The sequence below is a fragment of the Pungitius pungitius genome, chromosome 9 (assembly GCF_949316345.1).
Source record: "Pungitius pungitius chromosome 9, fPunPun2.1, whole genome shotgun sequence".
NCBI classification, from domain to species: Eukaryota; Metazoa; Chordata; class Actinopteri; order Perciformes; family Gasterosteidae; genus Pungitius; species Pungitius pungitius.
Window position 1 is genome coordinate 13872144 of NC_084908.1, and position 24480 is coordinate 13896623.

A 24480-nucleotide genomic window follows, 5' to 3' on the forward strand; every position below is an offset into this window, starting at 1 on the left:
CCTCTAGTCAAGACAGTAGAGCCAATTCTTATGACTCAGAACAATCAAGAGGCCAGAAAATCCCCCTGCGGCCAACCAAAATAGTTCTGTCCACCAGCTGACAGGCGAGGACAGAGATCAAACCGACCACAGGCAGGGGGGGGGGGGCAAAACAAGAGCAACAAAAAGGTTTCCGTTACGATTCTCTGTTAAATTAGAGTGGACGTGCGTGGTGGTGTGGGCACCGCCGACAGGATGAAGGGGCTTGAGTAGTGACTGGAAGTGGACTGTGTGGTTATAATATAATTAAAGGCAACACTGAGAGTGGACTAGTGTGTGTGTGTGTGTGAGAGAATAGGTGAAAGAGAGAAAGGGGGAGATCCCTACAGTTGTCCAACACTGACATCTTGGGGCCTGACGTGGAAATTGACCTGACGAGCCTCTGTTACATTTTCCCTGAGAGGAGTGCAACAAACAAAAATGTGTAAATGGTTGACCCTTTAGCGGGGCAGCCTATATTTAACCTCTACTTTTACAACGTATTGTGACATTAATACGTACTGGAACGTAAAAAGACACATGTGAAAATCTGTCATGTGTTTCGGTTTTTGGTTCATATAGTAAATAATAATAATCAGAAATGGACTGTACAGCTGCATTTCTTGCCGCTATACTCTTGTAGTTGCTTATAGTCACGGCTGTGCTTACACGTTTTGAGAATATGTGGCAAAAGAAAATTGACGTTGGGCCCCTGCCGCCATGTCCCAATCCCGTACAGTGCAAATAGCATTATTACTGCCACCAGTTTGTGCTCATATGATGAAATACAACTCAAACGTCACAATTTGAGCCAAATCCAAACAAAGATATATAACTGAAGGCTTTGGGGGGGGGGGCGGGTCTGGACATTATCAGTGTTTCTTTCCAAGCAGTATGCAGCGTGGCAGTAAGACATTGAAGCCAGTAGGTGGCAAAGGAGACCAAATTAAGTAGAAGAGAGAGATGCTGGGGTAGGGATGGATGGGGGAGAGACAGACAGACAGAGAGAGACGGATAGAGATGGAGGGGAGAGAGCGGATTACCGTCGTTTAAGCGGCGTGCGCATACCCCGCACGCGCCTCTCTCGCGCTCACCTGTCCTGGGACTCAGACGCGTCATAAGGGGGTGCTCGAGCGGCGCTCCTCGTGCTGCCTACTCTACTCCAGGTGCTATGGATTAACCCCCGTCTTCTCCATCCGAGGAAGGTGCGGCTGGTTTTGTGGCGCTCGTCGAAGTTGCTGCACGTCGGTCGGGACGGTTCGCGGGATTCGAGGGGAGACCGCGGCGGCTCGGTAAGGTCTTTATTACAGCCAGACGCAACGTGCCCGAAATAGATCTTCTGTCTATGTGATTTGTATTTGTTTCCAGTCAGTGCCTTGCTGCGAGCTAGCAGATGACGTCGCTTCGGCTCGACAAACATTCATTATCAAATAGAGAGAAAGACCCTAAATCATGCTCAAGACTCTTGGCTATTCCATCGGCTCACAAATATGCGGTTTATAATCTAACAAACTGGAAATGACATGAAGCCGTCATATGTGTACCCTGAAATGAGAAAAAACACCTGGCTAATTAACTAATTTAATCCTACTGTCATTGAACGTTACACCTTTCTGCTGAGTAAAAGTTACCTGCCATCCTTTTAGAAACAGCCTGATGGAGGGGTTTCTAAACTTAAAACACTGGCAGGGAGGGGGTCGTAATGCTCTCGCTCCATTCAGCTGAGACACAAACACAGAGGGATCCCCGGGCTCCTTTTGAAGCACATAACCCATTTTCCATATACAACTACTGCCAAAATAATTGATGAATAGACCAACAGTGCCTGAAATATCTGAATGTGTTTAATGCATCAATGCAACCGGAAACATGCACACACGGACACTACTGCATGTGTTTACATGTTTCATCACATTGTGCTGCATCGTGTCTCCAACCCCTGAAACGAGGCTCGCTGTGTTGATGCCAATGTAATGTTACGAACTGTCACATGCCAATCAGGGAGATTGAGTCTGCTGTATGTAGCTGGACCCCATGTGCATTTGCCCACGCCCCGCGGGGGGGGTACGGTGTATACACATGCATCCGTGTTTCGAGACATGAATACAAAGTCAACCGTGACACTTTGTGCAGAACTGAGACGGAAGAAGAAGAATGTGAGGCCGGATGTGTTCTGAAGCGTTTACTGATTCATGATGTTATTTTAGGCTCGGCTACATTTTTGATGCTTTGAATTTGTCAAGATTAATACTGAACAAAAATTCGGGGTCTCTAGGTCTATCTAACGTCGCTGTATGTAACTCATGAGGCCCTTTGGCGCTGCATTATTCATATAAACGGTAAAGTTGCGTTGAGCGCGTTGCCAGACCAAAGTGCCTGACATGAAACAGTGCACTGTTGAGCTTTAGCTTACCTGATGTAATCAGCTCCCTCTTCACTGTCTGAGCCTAAAAGCTTTACACCCGACGGGAAAATCAGAAGCCTCGTCCAATTGGGTCACGTCTCCAAACTAAACAAATGACGTAGTGAACTTTTGAACCCCAAAACTCAGAGCCACACTTTTTAAAACCTCAATCCCTCAATGCAGCTGGTAACATTTGAAGATGTGAAGGTGTCAAAAAAAGGACAGTTTTAAAAAAGTGCTTCAGTTATGCAAAAAATAAGAACACATGCACTGACTTACTGCAAAATGGTGGACGAAATACTAAAGACATTGGGAGGAACTGCTCTTATGAGGCCTAAAAGGTTTTAGGTCAACCCTAATCTCCTTTGCGATGCAGACGGCGGCTTCAGTCTGAAACCTCTTATTTAAAAAAGGCAGAAATAGTTCAAGACGGGTGACAAACTGATCTTTCTTTTAGGTCAGATTTGACCTCCATGCCTTTTGTAGAAGAATTATTTTACACATGCAGGAATGTGTTCTCTGCATTTTAACCACCCCACGCAGTGGGTTCAGTTACGGGTTAGGCGTCCTCCTCTGGGACACTTCAACATGGGACATGGAGCAGCTGGGGTTAGAACCGCCGACCCTCTCTACTCCATGCGCCGCGTGTCGGCTGTTATTGGGAATAGTGCCAGTGTCCCAGCTGCAGAGGAAACACACACTTATTCTCAGTGAGTTACTGGCTTAGAGGCAGCCATCAGTACACAGACGGGGAAGCCGTACACTTGATGCAGCCGGTTTTTTATTTTTAGATCTAAAGATTATTGTCTCAGAACTTTGCCTTTTTTCTGAATCTTGAACTCCTTTTAGATTTTGAAAGGAAAAAGGGTTTCTGCAGCTTTTTTTTTTTTTTTCAGCCGCTCTGCTCCGAAGGGAAAATTAAGTGGCTCCACTACGCTTCCTTTTACATGCTGGGTGTATTTTTGCCAATGTAGATGATTTATTCTAACGGTGGAATGATTATAAACATGTTATATAAGTGAACCATCAACATAAAGTTGTTGCACGTTTATGTCACTGCACTGACCAAGAGAAGGAATGCAACACATTTCAAACCTTATTACAGATGTTACTAAATGTGCTCGTGAAGAAAAGATTTCTGCAAACAACTGTAAACAGTAGAAATGTGGCAGATGAAAGCCACATTACACCTCCACTGGACATTGGGTTTGAATCAGTTCTAGCAAACTCTTTGTTCTTGACAGGCTCGGATTCACTAAGCTAACTCAGCAAACACATTTCCAGTCTTTTAATTTATTGTCTTGATTCAGCAGATCCAAACCCAGCTACTAAAAAGGTAACGCCAGTGGCGGTTTGTCTCAATGAGATATCCTCCCAACAGGATGAAACCGGAGACTTGCCATCTCAACCTGTTGCTTTTAAATCAATTCAAAAAAGCATTTCTGAATTAAATGGAGTTTGCGGCATTGGCCTCGTAGCATATTCTCACATCTTCCGTAAACACCTATTTAGCTTATTGACTGAGGGGAGCTCAAAGATGAATGTGTTCTCTGAATCAAAGCCAAACTCCTGCTCGCTGAGACTAACAGTTTGCATATAATAAATTGCAGAGTCACATAAATCCTGTCGATGTAGTGGGAGACCCGCCCCCTGCTAGTTGTTTGGTCCGCTGTCCTGCGGTAGACGCTTCACTTCCAGCAATTCCCATGAACAATACTATACACAGAGTTGAAGTTAAACACACAGATGTGCACAGATGTTTACATTACAACACGGATGTGTGTCTGTAAGCAGAAATATTTCAAACAAGAACGTTTTGCTGTTCCTAGGCTATTTTCGTCAGTTACAGCTGACGACACAAAGCTCCCAACCTGGCCCTCCGGATGGTTTGTTGCACGGAGCCATCTGAGCAGCCATCACTGAAAACGGGTTGAAAAGGGCCGGCACGCTCAGAAAGTACTTGGCAGTTTATTGGCTGAACCATCGGCCAATCAGACCTCTGGAGAAGAGCAGCGTCGTTCTTTTGCTATTCTTTCAATAAGGAAACACTCACACTAGTTAAGGCATATACGGTCGTCTCTGAAATCCTACCGATCGCAATGTGTGGTCCATGGAGCAGATAGGTCAAGAATCAGGAGATCAGTTATAGTACAGGAAAAATTTTGTGGTTTTAAGAAGCTCTTTTTTTTTACCAGAACATGGTGATGCAGCGCAGGCGGACGTGTTCAATGATACTTTAGTGTGGAAGAAGCTGAAGGAGAGCCCCACGTGTTAAGAAATGTGAAGCAAAATAAATTGCAGGGCCCTGTGTTATTATTCTCCCAGACAAACAAGGCTAAGGTAAGAAAAACAAAATGAAATCTTTATTTTATCGTTGCTATACTCAGAGTTTTTCATCAAGTGAGTGTTTAGATTGTGAGCAGACGTGGAACGTCATTTATAAAGTAGATGAATTGAGAGGTGTTTGTGTTCAGGGCCTTTGATGTGTTAAGTTGGACTGTACATTCTGCAGGAATAAGAATAAATCAAGATGTAAAACGTTCAAAGTTTGGAAAAACGCTTTGGCTCCTCCTGTTATTTTGTTGTATTGCAATGTACCTGTGTCGAGGTATGCACTGCAACGACATTTTAGATAAGAACGGCTTTCAGAATTAAACTAAACTGCCATTTCATGCACAGAATATTTTCCTTAAGCTTGATCAACTAGGTTTGTTAGAAAAACGCTTATTATTGTATTGTTATTGTAGTGATGATGAAGCATTTAGAAATTAGGCGAACAGATAAAAACTCACTATTTATAAAATCAGAATAAACTTGTGATTCTCTATTTAATCAGAACCCCTGTATGATTGCATCACTTTGCATGGCATATGAAAGAAAGCTGAGACTGAGTTAATCAGATATTGATACTGTGTATTAAAAAAAGCTATCAATACTAGATAATTGGAGTATTTTCTCACACACACCAAACAATTGCAATGTCTGTTACTCACACCCTTTGAATTAGCTCTAGCATAAACCTCACACAGCCACTCAAAGGATTGATGCAAACTAATATTTAACACCCACATGTGAAGCGAATGTTTTTTAATCTCTGTCTATCATATCGTCTACATCTCTCACCATCGGGTTATGGTTCACATTTCCCTTCCTCATCGTTCCTCTCTGCCGTCTTATCCGCTCTCTCTCTCTCGTTCTGTCTTCCTGTGTGCGTCGGTTTGCCTGTTAGTTGTTCCTGGTAGAGTGAAGCGGCTGCATTATCTAGATGCATTATTGATGCACGCGGCACTCGGACTAAAAGACGCACGCGCACAAACACACACACGTTGAGAAACACCACTCACTTGCATAATCAAAACATGCGAACACTCATAGAATCAAGCACATGGTTGCACATAGACATATTCATTCAGTACGTTACCACAAAGCGCATGTGCCTCAATTTGTTTTTGAATGTGAGTGAGTACGGAGGGGGGGGGGGCAGCACACGGTTCCTCACGGTTCTTTTACAGCTGAGAGGACTCAGCGGATCGTGTTTTTAGAAGAAGCAGCAGTCATTGCGCAAGACTAACATTATCACACTATTGCTAACATGCTCAGAGAGAAAGGCAGCAGAAGGGACAGAGGTACCAATAATGATGAAAAAAGTAATGAATGGCAATGTTTTGAGGGGGGGGGGGCGGGGGGCAGAAGAGTTCCCAGCATCTCGTTTACCAGGGCTTTGTAAGGGCCTCATTAAATATGGATGGTGTTTGGAGCAGAGCAGGGGCAAGTGGGACTCCGCAAACAGAACAAGCAGCTCCGGCGAGCCTGTTCTATTGAGACGGAGCCCAGCTGTCTGTCTCTCCCCCACCCACACTCCCCATCTATTCACTTGATTGTCCCCCCACATTAATTTCCTCTCTTACCTCTATCTCTGCCATCATGTGTCTGGGAAGTGTGTTTTTTTTTCTTCTTTTTGCTTCTCTTCCGTCTGGTCTCGTGTTTCACTGTGCTTCCGTCTCCTTTTCCTCTTTAACTCCTCACTAACCGTGTAAGAAAATATCAAAATGCCCTATAATCGCGACACTTGAATATTTAAATGACCACTTTTCGTGCAGAGATTCGTTGCAGAGGCTCAGAGGACGTTACACTGACCGTGATCAATGCAGATCCCGCGGTCACTGGTAGTACCTCACCAACACTGACCCCCGCCCCCCCCGCACACAGTCTCTGTCGATGCACCGTCCATCAAATCGGACGATTTTCCGATACGCAGGGCGATTTGCACTGTGGGATTCGGACCACATCAATCTAAGGCACCCCACGGCGTGCCGCTCTTTATTGTGCTTCCGTTTCTGCCTCCAGGAGATGGAGACACGTGCCGCTGGTTGTCTTCAGCAGAGCGATGGACCGAGGGAGAGCAGAGCGCGACTGTGACTGGGCCCTTCATGGAGCCCTGATACCCGGGGCAGACAGCAGGTGTGTGCTTATTTATTTTTTTCCCCCACTTTCATTGCATACAAATGTCCCACAGACTTTGCACGTGTGTGCATAGAAAGGAAGGTGACAAGTTTAGAGGATTGAAAGAGTGGGACAGACAGGAAGGAAGGTGAGTTGTGGACCGCTGAATGTGTTTTATGGTGGTAGTCTGTCGCCCTGAAGAGGGTTGCGGTGACGCTCTGTCTAATCCGGCTCAGAGGGTGTGACGCACAAACTCCCTGCAGACACACACTGTAATCCCATTTGCCTGCTCGGCGTGCGTGGGCACGCGTTCAGAGCTTTGTGCAAATATTGATTATTAACTTGTGAGTAATGCGTAATATAATGTAAAATTAGATTGTCATTCGACATTTGAACATGACCATAAGGACTGTAATCATGTGTAATTTGTTGTAAAAATGGATATTTTGGGAAGCGTTTTACACATTTTACATTTTTTAATTAAAATGTTATTGATAAAAACGTCACTTAAGTCGCACTACTTTTATCATGAAAGGTCTTTAACCCTTAATAGGTCAATTAGGCCTATACTGTATATCTATGTATAGATAGATATATTTAATTGTTTTCACACAAATTCACATTTTGTTTCAGAGAAAAAGCAAGTGATGTCCTTGTTGTGAAATGCAAACACGCTTAACAGGATAACACGGCATTTAGAGGTGACAAAGTCAATCAGTGCAGGTAGAACAGAACTTTAGGGGATGATCTGTTCAGTGAGTGCAGCAGATTGTGAGTGTCAGTGCTTTCCTTGCCCATCCCCAGCATCAGCCCTAAAGGAAGTAACCATCCTAAAACCACTTCATGGCTGTGAGACGGCTTTTTTTTGCCGTCATAATTTGGAGTCAAGTTTAAAAACAGGCGATCAGATCAATTTGTCTGTGTTGGTCATATAATTGATTGTGCTGGGGGGGGGGGGGGGGGGGGGGGTTCTGTAAACAAGAGCACAGAGCCTCAGTGGATCGTTCTTGTCTGCTCTCTGATGATATTCCGCAGTTGAAAGAGATGTGCACATGCATCTGTAGAGCAGCCAATAGAAACACTCATTCTCTGAACTCAACTGTGATGGGACAAAGTCTCCTTTCATGGGCTGCATTTCCGGAAGGTTTAAAACAGCACAGATTTCTCTCAGATATTTGAAAAAATGAAATGCTGAAATGTGTTTTACCAAATGACGGCCAAAACTTAAAAATGAATCCTTTAACGCTTGAAACCATTTTCTTTTTTTACTGGTTCAAGGCTGCGTTAGGACTCAAGAGCAGAGACAGACACTGCAGATGAGATGAAAGGGAAAATTGATGGTTCTTTACTTGTCACCAAAATGAATAAACAAAAGAGACTCCAACCGGGGAGCGAGCGAAGATCAACATTAGGGCAAAATCATGAGTCAATAAAGAACCACAAGGGATTTGCACGGGAGACACAACGCGCACAAAGGGAAGAACAACGACAAATGGACAACCGGAGCAAAGCACACAGGGGGTTTATATGAGTGATGTGATAATTGGAGGCAGCTGGGTGGACCGGGCAGGTGAGTAGGATGAGTGCAATCAGGAGAAGCACACACCGATAGGAAGAGACGTGATGGGACTTACGAGACGTTATAAAAATGTTGCATTTAACTGAAGGAGACTCGACCGTGAGCACTCTTGAATCTGTCCAAACTATATAATAAATACGAACCACGATAATGTGATTTATCTAGATGAAAAGATGAATCTCTAAATAATCGTATCGATGGAATTGTTGGAACAAGAAAGCAAAACAACATTTCCTATCCATTTATAAATAGTTATTCACTAGCAAAGAAAACTCAACCAACTGAATGCATTTAGCTATTTTATTTGAGAGACGCGAGCTATACGATTGTAATTCAATTCCATCTAGTCGGTCTAACGCGGTGTGTGGAGCTATGTCGGAGGATCCGCCGTGACTCAACGAGAGAGAGAAAATACCGGAATAGGCGTGTTGGGGGCATGGTCCTGCTCCCGAAATTACACCAATTAGCTTCAAGAAAAGAATAAAGTGTCTCACATCCCATTGATCTTCTTCAGAGAAACACGGTGTGTGGCTTCCTCTCTACCGGACACAGAGATAATATTTATGTTGCTTTTCTCCTCTCTCTTTACAAAAGGACCCACAGGTGCGTTTCCCCAAATGTTGGTCTCCCTTTAAAATATTCACTGGAGCAAGTTTTCTATTCGAACCTTTTCAGAGCCAACTGAAAAGTTTGGAAGTAAATCTGTGTCATCGGGGGTTTGAAAGACAAAGGTGATTGAATTTCTAGCACGGAATATGTATGCATTGAAATTATGTATCTGAATGTTTTTCAATGTTAAAATACTGCAAAATATTCAACCGCAAATAATTCAACCACAACATCTGGGACCTCAAGGAAGAGCAATCAATTCTAGATCCAAGATCAGGGGCGTGCGTCAAGCAAAAGGAGCGAGCGCCCAATGCAACTTGGGCTTGTCGGCACCTCCTCCTCCCCAGGAGGGACAGGGCAGCAGTTCATTGTATTGGACATGAACTAAGCGGAAGTTGGGATCCTTCCACTGACCACTTTCCTGCATGTCCTGTCGGGTTTATGCGTCTGCACGCTCTGCTAAAGCCGCTGCCCTCCTCCCTCCCCCCCCACTACGATACAGCAGCTCATGTGCCTTTTCAAGAGCGTTCCTGGTTTCAAAACTCCGCCAATCACTCCTAACAGCTTGTCAAAGGATCTCGGCATCATTAAATGAATTCAAAACTAGAAGAAGAGGCGTATTCTGAGCGGCTGTACGCTCTCGTTTAACTTCCGCTTAGTTCATGTCCAACACAGTCTGTTAATGTACAAATGTCAGCTGTCTATTACGGAATCTTACAGAAACAAACCACACTGATGGCATGAAGAAGAGTTAAAGCCCCGTTATTATTGGACATGGCTACAATCCGGTCACCGTGCTGCCGACAAGCCCAAGTTGCATTGGGTGCTCGCTCCTTTTGCTTGACACACGCTCCTGATCTTGAATCTAGAATCGATTGCTCTTCCTTGAGGTCCCGGATGTTGTGGTTGAATTCTTTGCGGTGTAATTTTTTGCAGTATTTTAACGTTGAAAAACATTCAGATACATAATTGAAATGCATAAATATTTAGTGCTAGAAATTCAATCACCTTTTTTCTTTCAAAACCCGATGACACAGATTTACTTCCATAGAAAAGTTTCAACTTTTTGGGAAAGACTCTTAGCATCAAGTATACTATAGGTTTCAAAGAACATTAATTGTTAACCATGCGTCTGCACATCAACATGAATCGATGTGAACAATGTGAACCTTTCTGGGTGAAGTCCACCCAGACTACTACAGAACAACATGTCTGCGGTTCCCACTTGTCTGACATGATTTTTCACATATGTGGTCCGTTTGCTGTGGCAGACAAATGACTCTCAAGCATCCACTTGCGTGTTGGCACTTTGTGACTCTGGAGGAGATGGAGGTATAAGGCAGTGTTCAGTCTCTTGTTTACTGTCATTGAGTCACAGTTCTACATTATACATGCACATGAATACGGATCTCTCTATGTGACCTACATAAGTAAACAAGAGCGTCAGCAAGAAGATTGTCTATTTATTTATATAGAATTATTACTAATGCATCTCTTCAGTGTGAATCCATGCAATATCATCAGGTCATTCAGCAGCAGCCGGCCCACAGCGGGTAATGTGTAGATAACTACGAGTAAACGAGTAGAGAATGCTTTCATTTTCATTTAAATTACACTCCGTGATGGATGCACCCAGAATATTCATGAAAATTTTCAGGCTGAGAATTGCAATCTTGTGTTGTGGTTAAAGGGAAGTGCAGTATAGCATTCCCAGCAGCCTCTAATGTTAGACCTTAAAAAATATATGCCGACATTTCCTGTCATCTCATATCTTAAACGCTGTGGTTGCAGAACGGGAACTGTGCCCTCTCAACACAATTTGAACACAACGGGTCGGATCACTGGACGACTTGGCCTGTGCTTCATCAGTGTAGTGAATCAAAGCCAGAGAAAGGAAACCTGTTTATGGGATTACACGGGATTAGATGTCTATAAAGGCTTCACCCCAATGTTTTTTTAAATGCACAGGCGTTTGTTCGGCTGCAGTCCGTCCCTCATCATCCACTTCTAGGAAAATGGATCTCCGATTTCAGAGCTTCAAATAACGCTTCTTCACATCTGTGTATGTATAGATTTCCCGTGTGCAATGACCCCCCCCCCCCCTGGTGAGCTGTTTGGCTCAATCTGACCCTGAAAAAAACCACGTATAGGTCTGTGTCTCCGTAACTCGAGACGCGACATACTGTAAGTGAAGCAAACGGCCCGAGTGAGCTATGCAAGAGATATAAAGAGAGAGAGAGACAGAGGGAAGAGGGATGTTCACAAGCAGATGGATGGATAATGTGCTTATGACCCAAGATCCCCCAGGAGACATTGCTGTCTGGGTGTGTGTCGCTCGCCACTTCCGCCATTAACACTTCCTCCTCTCTTACCTCATATCGTCCTTTAGTATATCATTCGGTTGTCTCATCGCCGATAATGACGCGGGGGACACGCACCTCCTTTTGTATTTGTTCTTCAGATACCAACCCCCCCCCCCCTCCCCTTCCTCCCTCCCTCCTCTTGTTTCCTCTAATGGACGGTGCTAATGCCCATTATCAGCCACGTCCGTCTGGGGGAGAACCCTGCGTCGGCTCTCTGAGGGACGCAACCGACCTGCTGGGATCCTTCACACATTAGTTTCATCCATTTATGAATTTATTCAATTATCTGCCTCTTGCATCACTCTTGTTATTGGTTGATTTCTTTTAATAATGTAAATTATTCATTGTTTTGAATGGCTTTGATGCTTTTTAATCCGTCGTTCAGAGTGAGGTGATTTTACAGAAATGCTCAGTATCTCTTTTCCACTCCCGGTCGATGATGTAAGGGGGGTAATGGCTAACGGTTAATGACCGAGTCTTTGGCTAAATGTCCCCCCCTAAACCCTGAACTCTGATCTCTCAGGGACTTAACTGACGTCACCTTGTAAGTGGTTGAGTGTGACAGCCTGAGGGCTTGTAATGGTGTAAATATCAATGGGACAGCACTTTGCTGGAACGTACTAAAAAATATGATGTACAATTGAATAAAATGAGGTGATTTTAAATAATATTTTGTCAAAACCGCATCAATGACTAAATGTAATATTTGATGAATAAAAGATCAAATATTTTTTTGATTTCATATTTTTTGTTTGCTTAATGTCTCTGTGTAAATGCAATATGACGAGCTTGACACGTGACGTTTTGTTTCGTCTCCACACTTTCACTGCTTAGCCCGTGTTTAACGTCACATTGCAAGGACTTGTGGGTAATTCCATTTGTAAAGTCAGCATCTAAAAAAATAAGGGTTCATAAAGGGCACAAGAGGTCTGCCAGAGAGCCCTCAAACACTCGTCAGTGTGACAGGACTAAACCCTCATGGAGTTAGCAAGAGCAAGAAGTCAGAGAGAGGAAGAATTTGAGTTTGTTAACTAAATAAACCCATGAAAGCTGGTTAGCAGTAAACCACTCACTACAGTCATAAAAGACTATAAAAGATTATTTGACTGATCCTTCCCATAAAAGACCCATTTAAATGTAAAAGTACATACAGTATATTTGCTGTCTCAACCAAAGTAATTTCTGCTTTATTATTTTTTACTTTCTCAAAGGAAGTCTGCGTTGCCTAAAAAGAGTTGCTGCACAGACACCAAGTGTGTTTCTTGACAAATGTGATCACAACTGTGTAGTTACGCAATGGGATTATGAAAATGTATAATTAATTGGCCCTTTTGAATAGAATTTTTTTTTTAAAAGCTCAAAATCTCATGTTGTTTTTAGCTTCCTAAATGCTATGATTTTATATTTATTTTCCATATAAAAAACGTGTCATAGTGAATAATGTTGTTTTTAGCTTCCTAAATGCTATGATTTTATATTTATTTTCCGTATAAAAAACATGTCATAGTGAATATATATGTGTGTAAGTGTATATATATATATACATCATCATAATGGGCCTTTATTATTTTTCACCAACATTTCATATACAAAGTGATTAATAGCAGGACAGGCACCAGACGCGACCCGTGTCCATTACATCCTTCGTACCAGCCTCGCCTCAGTCTTTTATGACGACCATCTGCCTCACAGCAAACACAACAGGGACCCATTTAAAAGAGACACCACCATTATTGATAATTAAGAATTATTGAAATCGATGTTTACATAGACTAGAATGCAACAGGCAAATGGCCCATAAGTCGGGCTTAGAGACCATTAGGCTGCATAAAGTGACGAAGCCGAGCAGAGTGCAGGTCTGAAGAACTGCATTTTAATCTTTAATCTTTCCTTTGTGAATGCAAACAATCTCATGAGTCAGATTTTACAGTTTTGTGAACACACAAAACACTGGATTTTATGCTGCTGGCATGTTTCATTGCATTTTGTCGTTCATTTTGACCCGTACAAATATTTCTGGCGTATGTTTAACCCCTTTGAACTTTCCGCCCCCCCCGTAGGTAAATGGAGGTGCCGGACAGGAGCCGCTCCCCATCCCGTAGAACCAGCCGGGTGGAGCAGGTGGTGGGGCGATGGCTGAGACGGTCCCGAGACCTGGGCAGCAGGTCTCACTCTCTGAGCAGGTACACCTCTGCTTATTCATGTTCACAGGAAATCCACACCAGTCTAGTCTGTTATAATGTATTATTTCGCTCTTTATAATATATACACCAACATAAAGATGCGAAGTAGGATTGTGAATGAATCCCCCACCTGCTCTTCTCCAGAGACCGGGTTACATTGGATGGGAGGTCCGCAGAGTGCAGCGGCTTGGATCAGAGGAACTACCCTTTCCGCTTCATCGTCCAGATCCAACGGGACCCGGACCTCAACTCTCACGGCCTCACTCTGTCCTCGCAGAGCCCCATCCTGGTGCAGGAGGTGAACCCAGGTATGACGAGACGTAGGATATGTAGACTATGTAGAGGAGGCACAAGGCAAAGTAACAAAGAAGTGCGGACAAAAAGGATTTCGTTATTGCCCGTTAAGCGCCTCTCTTCCCTCTAGCGCAGATAATGCCGATCTCTGGAGTCATAATCAAGGTCAACACGTGACAACCTTGTTGTCTTCTGCTAATGAGTAGCAGGAAAAGGGTGCTTTTCACAGTGTGTGAGTTTGATTTCATGGCTGACACAGCATGTTTAGGTGAACCATGCCATGTTTGGTTGGTATTGCTTAGACCTCTTCCAACATGGAATATCACATTTTATGTGCCAGTTTTCATTTTCCAACCACTGCGACTGTTCAAGTGACTACTGTAACAAAAGCATATTACTCACACCTAACACATTGATATATGCTGTGCTTGTAGACACAGAACATGATGGATTCAGTGTGTGCAGCCTTTCCAAATGATTTCACTGCCGGACCCACCCAATTTCATAATTGATAGCAGGGTGTTAAAATCAATACAGATATCTGCTGTTCTTTCAGGAACAGATCCTTTTTTTCTTCCCCTCTCCCCCTGTTGTTTCTTTTTCTGTAAGTCTCCACTGCAAATGTAATACTAGAGCTGAGCCAGAGAACTGCAGGCCTCTGGCCAGTGTACAAGACAAGCTGTATAAAGTGGAGGCTGAGACTGCATACTGGTACACAAAGTTACATTTGCAAAAGAAACCTACTTGTGTGTCATCTTCAGCATAATCAGGAGGCAAAAACGAAACAGGCGCTTTGGAAACAAACTCTTTTTCACCCTTTATCAAGGCTGTCAGGCAGCACACCTCTTTTGGGCTCTACACTGCCCCAGAACCTCTTACGATCAAATGCGCTTTCTGTCGTGTGAGATTGGGATTAGGGTCTGATCTGGGACTCGGTGATATGCACACAGCTGAAGGTGTGCCTTTGGACCCTTTACTCACAAGTCCTCAGCTAAATGACCATGCCTGGGTAAAAGGGTGTGGCACCTTTACCCCGTCTCATAGCACAGCCCCTCCTACTAATCACACCATAGATCTGTGATTTTTTTTTAACTATATGATATATGAGTGGCAAAAGCAACACAACTTTTTTTAAAGTAGTATTGTTGGGGTTGTAAATAATTTTTTTAAACATACATTTTCCACAAAAATACAATTTGGACTTGTTAACAAATTACAATCACAGCTCTCAAGACACCATGTAGGTTACACCCAAAGGACCGCAGTCCAAATTGTTGAAACAATGAGTAAGGACAATTTAATAAGCCTTTATTATAGTGACTAAGTCATTAATAAAAGTGTCGACCACTGTGTCTTTCCCGTGCTATTTTAATAACACAGTATCACATAAATTTGAGCAAATGAGCCGTGTGGCAACATTTTTACTGCCCCCAAATACAATACAATACAATACATTAATGTCTTCCGATGCTCCCTTCCCTTCGGTGGGGACGGGTGGAGCAGCCAGAGCCCCTACAACAGGTCGAAGGCAGCAGTAAAGACACGCCTTTCCAGCTGTGGGTCTTGTTCACGTGTGAAGATTATATTGGAGACAGTTTGACAAAGAGCCTAAACTTACTCAGTACCTTCACATAAACAAAACCAAAATGGGTTGACATTGTTCCAACAATATCAATGAACAAGAAACAGTGCACGCACTATTTATGTATCCTGTTCTAATGCAGGACTGTATAGCTAGATTCAGTGTTTGTTAATTCCCTACTGAAAAATTGCATTTTCTCTGAAAGCAAAAAGGAATCTCGTACATTAATGTATAATCCGATTACATTGGATTACTTCCAGGGCATTGAAACAGTGTTGTACTCTATTCTTGTTCAAGAAATAATGTGCAAACGCATCATAACACTTAACCTAATGTCATTGTAAAGTGCTTTTTGATCATTGTTATAGAGCATTATGAATTTATGTGTTAGAATGCTTCCCATAAATATGATTCGATTGCTAGTCTCTCCGCTGTTAGTTTGGAGAGCGGCGTAAACATTTAGGCTTCGCCGTGCGATGAAAGGAGATCACTGGATCACCTGGCATCAACCCCAGCCAGTCAAACACCCTCAGGCATGACAGCACAAGGGCATTTTGTGTGTCCAGGTGGGCCTGCAGATGGCCGGCTCGTCCCTGGCGACCAGCTTGTGAAGATCAATAACATTGCTGTCGATGACCTGACCCCGGAGCAAGCTGCTGAAATAATCAGGTCCGCCTGCTGACAGACACAAACGTGCACACCTACACACACACACGCGCCCGTCAGCACACACACCGGTAATAAAGTCCAACCTTAATAAGAAACTGTTTTTTTTTTCCTTTCAGGGAGTGTCAAGATTCATTAACAATGACTGTGCTGAGAACGATGCTGGTGAGTCCAGCCACAAACACACAGTTACATTTTTCCAGTGAATGTTGGCTCATCCAATTCCAGAAGCATTCAAGATGACCTTCAGAACGGCCCTTTTGTAAAAGCATACGCGAGGATGCACATGCTCAGACCTGTAGATGTACTGTGTCTCTATACGAACCCATCGATTACGTTGATAATGAGGATCTGTGGTCAAGCACCCTGTGTCCCACCAGTGCATCAGTGACAACATCATCCTAAACTCAGATTGACACACACTCTATCATGATCACAACATATGTGTGTGTTTGTTGTGTGTGTGTGTGTGTGTGTGTGTGTGTGTGTAGGTTGCTGATCTCACTCTGTGAAGGGGGCGTGTGTGTTTGCACTAAGGTGAAGTAGATCGGTAGATCAGTGGCCGCTCCTCAGTGATGCTCATTAGCTGCTCCGCTGATAGAAGCCTCGTTTCACCATCTGATTCATAGCGCTCATCTACATCAAGAAATGTATATTGAGCTTTGAGAAATGATCATCATTTTCAAATTTCCTCTGTGTGCACGTTGATGGTGACAAAACAGTATTGGTCAGTTTCTTCCGCTGCTTTTAATCCACCATCCAGCACTAAACTGGCTTTGCCGTCATGACAGCCGCAACATGCTTTCTTACTGAGCAATCCTATGCAGAGCATGACATCGCTGCTGAATGGAGGCGTCAGGGGTGAAGGAGGGTTGTGTTTGGTGCACGCTGAAACTAACTGAGGAACAGTTTGTAAAGTGTGATCGCAATAATACGATAGTAAGTCTTGGTCTGCAACCTGCCCTAGAGGTCAACCGAAGAAAGTTATGGTTTATATTATCAAACGTAGAAATGTTTTCGGTTACATCTCTGTATGCATGCATGCAAAAGCAGTCTGTGTATTTTTATTTCTCCCTATATATATATATATATATATATATATATATACATATATACTACTTCATTACTAAAATATCATCTGAACATTCTAAATTTTTAAAAGAAACACTGTATCAAGCTGATTAAGTGATTTGTAACCCACATGTCCAGGGCCCAAAGTCATCATTCATCACACCAGAGAAGAGGGCCAAGCTAAGGTCTAACCCTGTGAAAGTTCACTTTGCTGAGGAGGTTGAAGTCAATGGACACTCTCAGGTAAGTGAGAGAATTTTACCCAGGCATGGTCATTTATACCTTGCTGTAGGCAGGTATAAAAAAAAAGATTTTCCGTGGTCCCTACTTTTATTTTCCTTTCCCTTTTTATTTCACTCACACACATATGACAAGATATGCTGCAATACAAGCAAGGAGGTTGAAGAAGCTAGTAAACCCTAGATGTAAACAATGGTGGCATTTAAAGTCGGCTGCTGGGGTGTAAAATGAGATTTATCATTACTAATTGTGCAATTAGTATTATTGATTGTGTCTGAAGGGATGATTTTGTAATTGGTTGGTATTCTCTGATTAGCCTGGCTCTGCTTTGTCAGAGTCCTCATCCTGCCAGCGGATGTGGAATTAGCTGGATGAGGAAAACCACTGAAGCTAGAGTGGCCATAACTAATCACAGAGAAAACACTGATCGATATCTGCCTCATGCTCGAGTCCTAATGTCTGTGATTACAGGACATTAAGCATCGAGAAGGGAAAAGTGTAGAGAACAAAGGGTAGGGTACACAGGAGGGTGGAAAGGGAGGAGTTGTTTAAAACTTGAGAGCTCTCCATTAAACTTCAAAACAGACAGACATTAATTTTGCATTACAGCTCAGTGTCAATACAGAAGAACGGTTAAGATGACTCACCACAGCGAACAGGCCGTGCAGACAGAAACTGGAAGATGAAGAGCAGAAACTGAGACAAAGCTTATCTCTTATCGAATTTTTTTGTGGGTACAAATGCAGAAGAGAATTAAATTATGATAATAGGGAACTATATTATTAGAGGGATTTCCTTGCAGCTGTTTGTAATGTGGTATTTTATTCCACCAATCATTAAAAGCTAAATGTATCAATGTGCCTGGAAAACACATGTAGGATGTATCATGCGTATTATGAAGCCTGTGTAGCACCAGGGAAACACAGATCTGTGTGCAGTGATGAAGAGACTGCAAAAATGCTGAAATGAATACATGAAGCTTAAAGCATTATCTTGATATCCACAACTGGAGGATTAGCGATATTGTTTTCACAACAGCAATGTTTCCCCCCACTGAAAAAAGTGTGCAATTTTTACAACACTCGCAGTTACCTTTGGCATTCCATTGACCTTTGACCCCATGTCTGCTTTGCAGGGCAACTCGCTGCTCTTCTTGCCTAATGTTCTGAAGGTGTATCTGGAGAACGGGCAGACCAAGGCCTTTAAATTTGATCCCAGCACAACAGTTAAGGTACAAAGTAGTGAACAGAACCATGTTGATATTATTTCCTATTGTAATTTTGAATACCGCATTCTATAAATAGAGTTCAGAAATGAAGCTGAGGTGACTCTGTAATGGAGGTATTTTCTTTGACACCTAATAACTAAATAATAACTAAAACTAATAACTAAAGTTATTATTCTGACCGTACCTTGATGATGTTGCGCAAAGTCTGCAGTAAAGCCCATTTAAAATATAACGAAATGAGATCAGTTGGATTAAATTCACGGTCTAATTTTAAAAAAACGTATCAGTATAAACTATGCACCAGTTTCCTTGATTCGCCAACTACTTAGCGCTTATCTTGCTCTACTGAGACCTACAAACCTCAGATTAGCTCACCTCAGCAATTATGTTTCCCGATGTCTTCAAATATTGTCTCTCAAGAGGTAATGTTCTTCCCTGTGCATCAGGACATTGTGATGACTCTCAAGGAAAAGCTTCCTCTGAGCCGTATTGAACACTTCTCCCTGGTGCTGGAGCAGCAGCACAGCATTTCCAAACTACTGCTGCTACATGAAGAGGAGCGGATACAGCAGGTACGCACACACACACACACACACACACAGACACACAACCACAGACACTAATAACCTTTCCTTTACTTACATCTATATCTGAAATGAGCCTTTAACCTCCATTTGAGAGTGAGTTTAATCCATGACTGCGTCAGTGCATTCACCTGAACTCAAAGAAATACATTTGAGGCACATTGTGTGTGTCTTTCTGTGTTCAGGTGGTCCAGAAGAAGGAGGCCCACGACTTCAGATGTCTGTTCCGCGTTTGCTTCATGCCCAAAACCCTGCAGACGCTGCTACAGGAGGACCCAGCATCCTTTGAGTATCTCTACCTGCAGGTAGATTGATGAGCTTTGGTCTCCCCCCGCGGGAGCTGACTCTTCATAACATAAATCTGTTGTGATAATTTGTACATTTTCCATTATCCTCACAGTGAAGTTGTGTGAGACCTCTGAAAAGTCCAGATAGTGTTGCATTGACACATTTCACCTCAAAAGTTGGATTCTTGCTGTGTCTATTTCCATCGTTTGGTTCAGCTCGGCTCGACTCACTTTTGGAACCAGTCCGTGACTTCGTTGTTTATGCAACTTATTTTTTATGCATAGTTTTGCAGACTGGTGGTGGCTTGGCTATTTAAAAATGGCGGGTTTGTTCGAATTAGGCTGCACGATGGTTGTGACGAGCTGCAAGAAGAGACCCGATGATGCTCTCCAATCAATAAGTGGTCTAGATAGTTTTAACTCAACTTTATAGCTCCACAGGTATCACAGAAAGTAGTAGGTACCAGGTATTATTCACAACCTTTTTCCAAATGGAAAACCCCAAAAAGAGTTCAGCCATGCTGCACCATGCAATTAAGATGCAGCATCAGTTATGGATATTTCTGCTCAGCTCACTCATATAAACCTAAATACTGCAAATGAGCCGTGCCAGTAGTTAACAAACCACAGATGGTCTTACGTGTTTTTAAATGACATGTTTGTTTATTGTGTTGTGTTGGTGTTTAGGGAGTGAATGACGTGCTGCAGGAGCGCTTTGCAATAGAAATGAGGTGCAACACCGCCCTGCGACTTGCTGCGCTGCACATTCAGGAGAGATTGGCAAGCTGTGGACAGTCGACAAAGACCAACTTAAAGACAATTACGTGAGACACACACGCACAGTTTGAAATAAAGAACAAGTGGAGGTTTTATCTTTTTGGCGGGACGAAAATACATTTTTACTGAAGAACTGAATGTTAAATTAGTTAAATGTCAAGATTGTTAATTATATAATCTTCAAGAAAAAAGGTTTTAAATGGTATTCCAATTCCATTTATTGTAAATTCCCACATGCTGACGGCCGTTTCAGCTCTCTAATGGTCTCAGACTCTTGTTTTTCTGTGTTTGCTCCAGGAAGACGTGGGGCATAGAGAACTTTGTGTCATCCACCTTGTTGAGGAACATGCGAGAGAAAGATCTAAGGAAGGCCATCGGCTACCACATGAAGAAGAGCCAATCACTCAACGATCCCAAACAGAAGGGTCTGTCGGTCGATCAGACCCGGATAAACTACCTGGAGGAGCTGAGTGAGCTCAAGTCCTTTGGAGGGAAATCCTTCAGTGCCACCATGATGGTGGGGCTTTGAAGTACTCGCTGTAGATGTAAAAACGTTTCATTTCTCCTCATCGTCTATAATGTAATTCTGTTTAACCCACCCCTCAGCTTCAGGACAGGGAGTCGATGGTGACCTTGTTGGTGGGGGCACGCTTTGGGGTGAGTCAGGTGGTCAACCACAAGCTGAGCATCCTATCCACGCTCACGGAGTTCACCAGCATCACACGCATCGAGCTGCTGCCTGAATCCGACAAGGTCAGCCTGGTCAAAATATACCTGCAGGACATCAAGGTAAGAGCAGGAACACCCCCCCCCCCCCTAATTTACAGAGCAAAGAGAAAATATTAAAAAGCTTAACAAAAAAGCACTTTTACTTTGAAGGAACTGAATCAGCATTACAAGCACGACTTCAAAGGTGGGTTGTATTGGATCGTGTACTAATTCACATTATTGGTTCCCCTTTTGTTGGGCCAATTTTGCAGGCAGATCACAAGCTCAAGCTTCTTTCTGGAGGTCTAAAAATTACACATCAAAAGGCCTATTTCATATTTTGAGAGGGCATTTTACCCAAAATGAAGAATACATATTTTCCATTTTACCCGTAGTGTTAGTCACTTCAATATTATGGGACTCTTGGACAGTTTAGTTCCAAAATAATACAAATGAGAAACTCAACAGCAATGTCTCTTTTCAGGAATCAAGTCCTGGTTGCCCGAGATGACCCCTTGTTAGCAGTTTATGGTTGAACTATTTAATTTCTACTAAACTACATACACCAATCACTTAGCAGAAGGAAATATTTAGCTGTACATGATACTGGTACCTCACATCACACTGAGGAAGTTAATGTTGAAGCTCAGATGAGGAATGCAATCGATATTAATGAGTAGATGAGCCTCCTCCCGCACGGTGGTTCAATTTGGAAGAAAGAAAAAAACTTTCCTACATGACACTGCTAAAGACTGCTAAAGTGTCCAGGTCATCATTTCTTCGAAGAGACATTGCTTTGAGTTTCACAAGTGCATTATTGTGGCGGTTGAGTGCTGTATAGTTTCAGAAGAAAATGTTTAAGAAAAGGCAAAAATAAGCAAAAATCAAATCTAGATTGATTAATAGCACTACAGGTGGGAGGCAAAATCTTTACTCTTATATCATTTGGTGTAGCTGAGGTTTTAAGTGTGAGGATTTTATGTTATAAAATGTCCAGACTTCAGCATCCAAAGAAGTACAACTGCTTTTTCATCATGCTCATGGCCCTTTTGGATTCGATAGGATGTGTGATGAGTGTTTTTCCACTCCTGGAATTGACTTGACACCCCCGTCTCCTCTCTCATACAAAGCCCATCACATTGCTGTTGGAGTCAACGGCTGCCAAAGATATGTCCTGCCTAATAGCCGGTTATTGCCGAGTGTTTGTTGACCCAAACCTCAACGTCTTTCCCTGGATGCATAACTCCAAGAAGCATCGAGTGTCTGCTGAGGAAGGTACACACGCGCCGTAATATTCAGCCACAAAATGTATCCATACATTCCCCAAGTGTCACACCGGTATGTTCTGTGTTCCCAGGTTATGTGTCACGATGCGGCAGCGACTCAGACACCTCCTCCGACTTGGACATGGAGGAGCTGGTCACCTTGGTGTCTTGTGACGAGCGGTCCGGCCATCGTGTCAGATCCTCATCGGACCCGGAGGGAAGAAAAAGAAAAGATCGCAACAGAAGGAGAAACAAGGATGGCAAAGAAAAGGGAGCTAAACCTTGGCAGGATAAAAAGCAGAAGGAAGAGAAAGATGCTGACACGGAAAAGGAGAAGTCTCCCCCAGATAAGAATAGAGAGAGCGAGGACACAGTGCACAATGAGGAGACAGAAAGAGGGCAGGATGGTCCGCAAGCTCGGACGGAGATAGCCGACAATGCCTCTGGGGAACAGAAAGGACAAGAAGGTCGGGATGAAGTGCGCGCAGCAGAGGAGCAGCCATCTTTATCAGAAGCGTCGGATTCGTGGAACAATGACTCTCGTGCCATCACCAGCCCCTCCTGCGACTCCCTCGACGCTTTGGAGGAAGATGACTTGGTTTCGTGTTCTTCCTCCTCCTTCCACTCCAATGCTCCGCCGCAGATTCACAGCCACTCTCAGGGGCACGTTCAGCCGCACCTCCTCGCCCCTCCACCAGCGCACGTCCACCCTCTCGTCCACCTCAAACCTCAACAGGGACAGGGACAGGGCGGCAGGAGGTCGGGCGACGGCGCTGATCCCCAGCTCCTCGCGGCGGCGTCCCCCTGTGCGAGCCTTCGCCGCATGCAGAAATATTCAGGTAACCCCGACGACAGCTCCATGTGTTTCGCAGAGCTCTCCCGCCTCGTGGACTTCCTGCCGAGCCCTCCGGAGGCCAGCGAGGACGACGAAGATGAGGAAGAGGAGTTAAGGAGGAGGAAGAGAAAGTCGGCACGAAGAGTGGGGGAGAGAGGGAGCGCAAGCACTGAGGCCAGTTTTACAGAGCCAACGTCCCCGTCCTCCAACATTGAGTTTGTGTTTAACTTCGACCAAAGCGACTCTCGCTGCTACTACAAACTCTGCTCCAACATCACCCCCGACAGCGCCCGCAGCCTCCCCCACCCTCTGCATCATCAGGAGGAAGAACACTGGGGGGAAGGAGAGGAAGAGTCTGTTAAGGCAGTGGACCTGGAGCCAATCCCCATCCTTCAGCCACCACCTGGCTTCGGAGACAGCAGCTCTGATGAGGAGTTCTTTGACGCCATCGACCGCTTCACCTCGCCTGAAGATTCCACCTCGGGGGCCATGCCAAGAGGTGATTCGCTTTTTCCTTTTGAGGCTGATCACATGAAAATACAGGCTGTTATTTGGGCTTTTGCTACCACCTGGTGGTTGAACATTTTACTGCACAAAAGGGCCAACGTTTCACTAAAAAGTAATAAAATGTCATTGTGGAAGTGTAGTGGACCACACTTCTGACAACTCCAACTGTACCCATGCCTGTCTGTATAGATTCACTTTATATAGCATGTGGAGCTCAATGCCATCGAGCTTCACAGCCAGAGAAGAGAATCATGTATCCAATACTCTTCTGCAAAGATATTTATTAATTAGTTACACAATTAGACTTTCTGCTACTTTATAGTTCTATTGCACTAATGGAAATACTGTACATTATACGTTCACTACTCTTCAGATACAATGCAAGTTAAAGATTAAACCAGTTGTTCCCAAGCATGTGACCACTGACAAATATTTGTCCTGATTTGGCCCTCTTGTCAAATATTTTTCTGCCAATGAATTGTTAGGTTTCTCCCCTAGAATTCCCTAATGGCTTCATTTGTAGACGTGAAATGGTCAAATAATTTACAAAACACCAGAGTGTTTGAAGGACTTTTATGTGTTGTTATAGAATGTTATTTTAATATTCTTAAGGATTGTTGAGGATCTGACTAATTAACTTAAACACTAAGGTGACATTGGTTATGTAATACCATGATAAATGGTTAAATATCTATTCAAAATTGCTATTTTCATTAATTCTTCAAACCTACTAAATCTTTTTGGGATTCTCCTTGACAAATGTTATCGGCCTATTGCCATTTTTACTTTCCAATTTCCGGCAGTTGATTTGTGTATTTCATTGTAGCATTCATTTTT

The 24480-nt window shown here is 43.4% G+C and overlaps 1 protein-coding gene across 2 annotated transcripts in view; it reads left to right on the forward strand.

Moving 5' to 3' along the window:
• Positions 1-1019: 1019 nt before the first annotated feature.
• The window catches only part of LOC119218286 (FERM and PDZ domain-containing protein 1), a 29176-nt gene continuing 5715 nt past the window's right edge, over positions 1020-24480 (forward strand). Inside the window, exons 1-15 of one of the 2 annotated variants that reach the window (XM_037472587.2) lie at positions 1020-1310; positions 6770-6883; positions 13477-13599; positions 13744-13907; positions 16042-16144; positions 16261-16306; positions 17351-17455; positions 18588-18683; positions 19127-19252; positions 19450-19569; positions 20239-20375; positions 20626-20845; positions 20935-21117; positions 22167-22311; positions 22394-23635. In XM_037472587.2, the coding sequence (XP_037328484.2) occupies positions 13481-13599; positions 13744-13907; positions 16042-16144; positions 16261-16306; positions 17351-17455; positions 18588-18683; positions 19127-19252; positions 19450-19569; positions 20239-20375; positions 20626-20845; positions 20935-21117; positions 22167-22311; positions 22394-23635 (2806 nt within the window). In that variant the 5' untranslated portion in view covers positions 1020-1310; positions 6770-6883; positions 13477-13480. Of the gene's footprint in view, positions 1311-4456; positions 4763-6769; positions 6884-13476; positions 13600-13743; positions 13908-16041; positions 16145-16260; positions 16307-17350; positions 17456-18587; positions 18684-19126; positions 19253-19449; positions 19570-20238; positions 20376-20625; positions 20846-20934; positions 21118-22166; positions 22312-22393; positions 23636-24480 lie in introns of those variants that run through there. The other variant, XM_037472588.2, reaches the window with a different exon arrangement.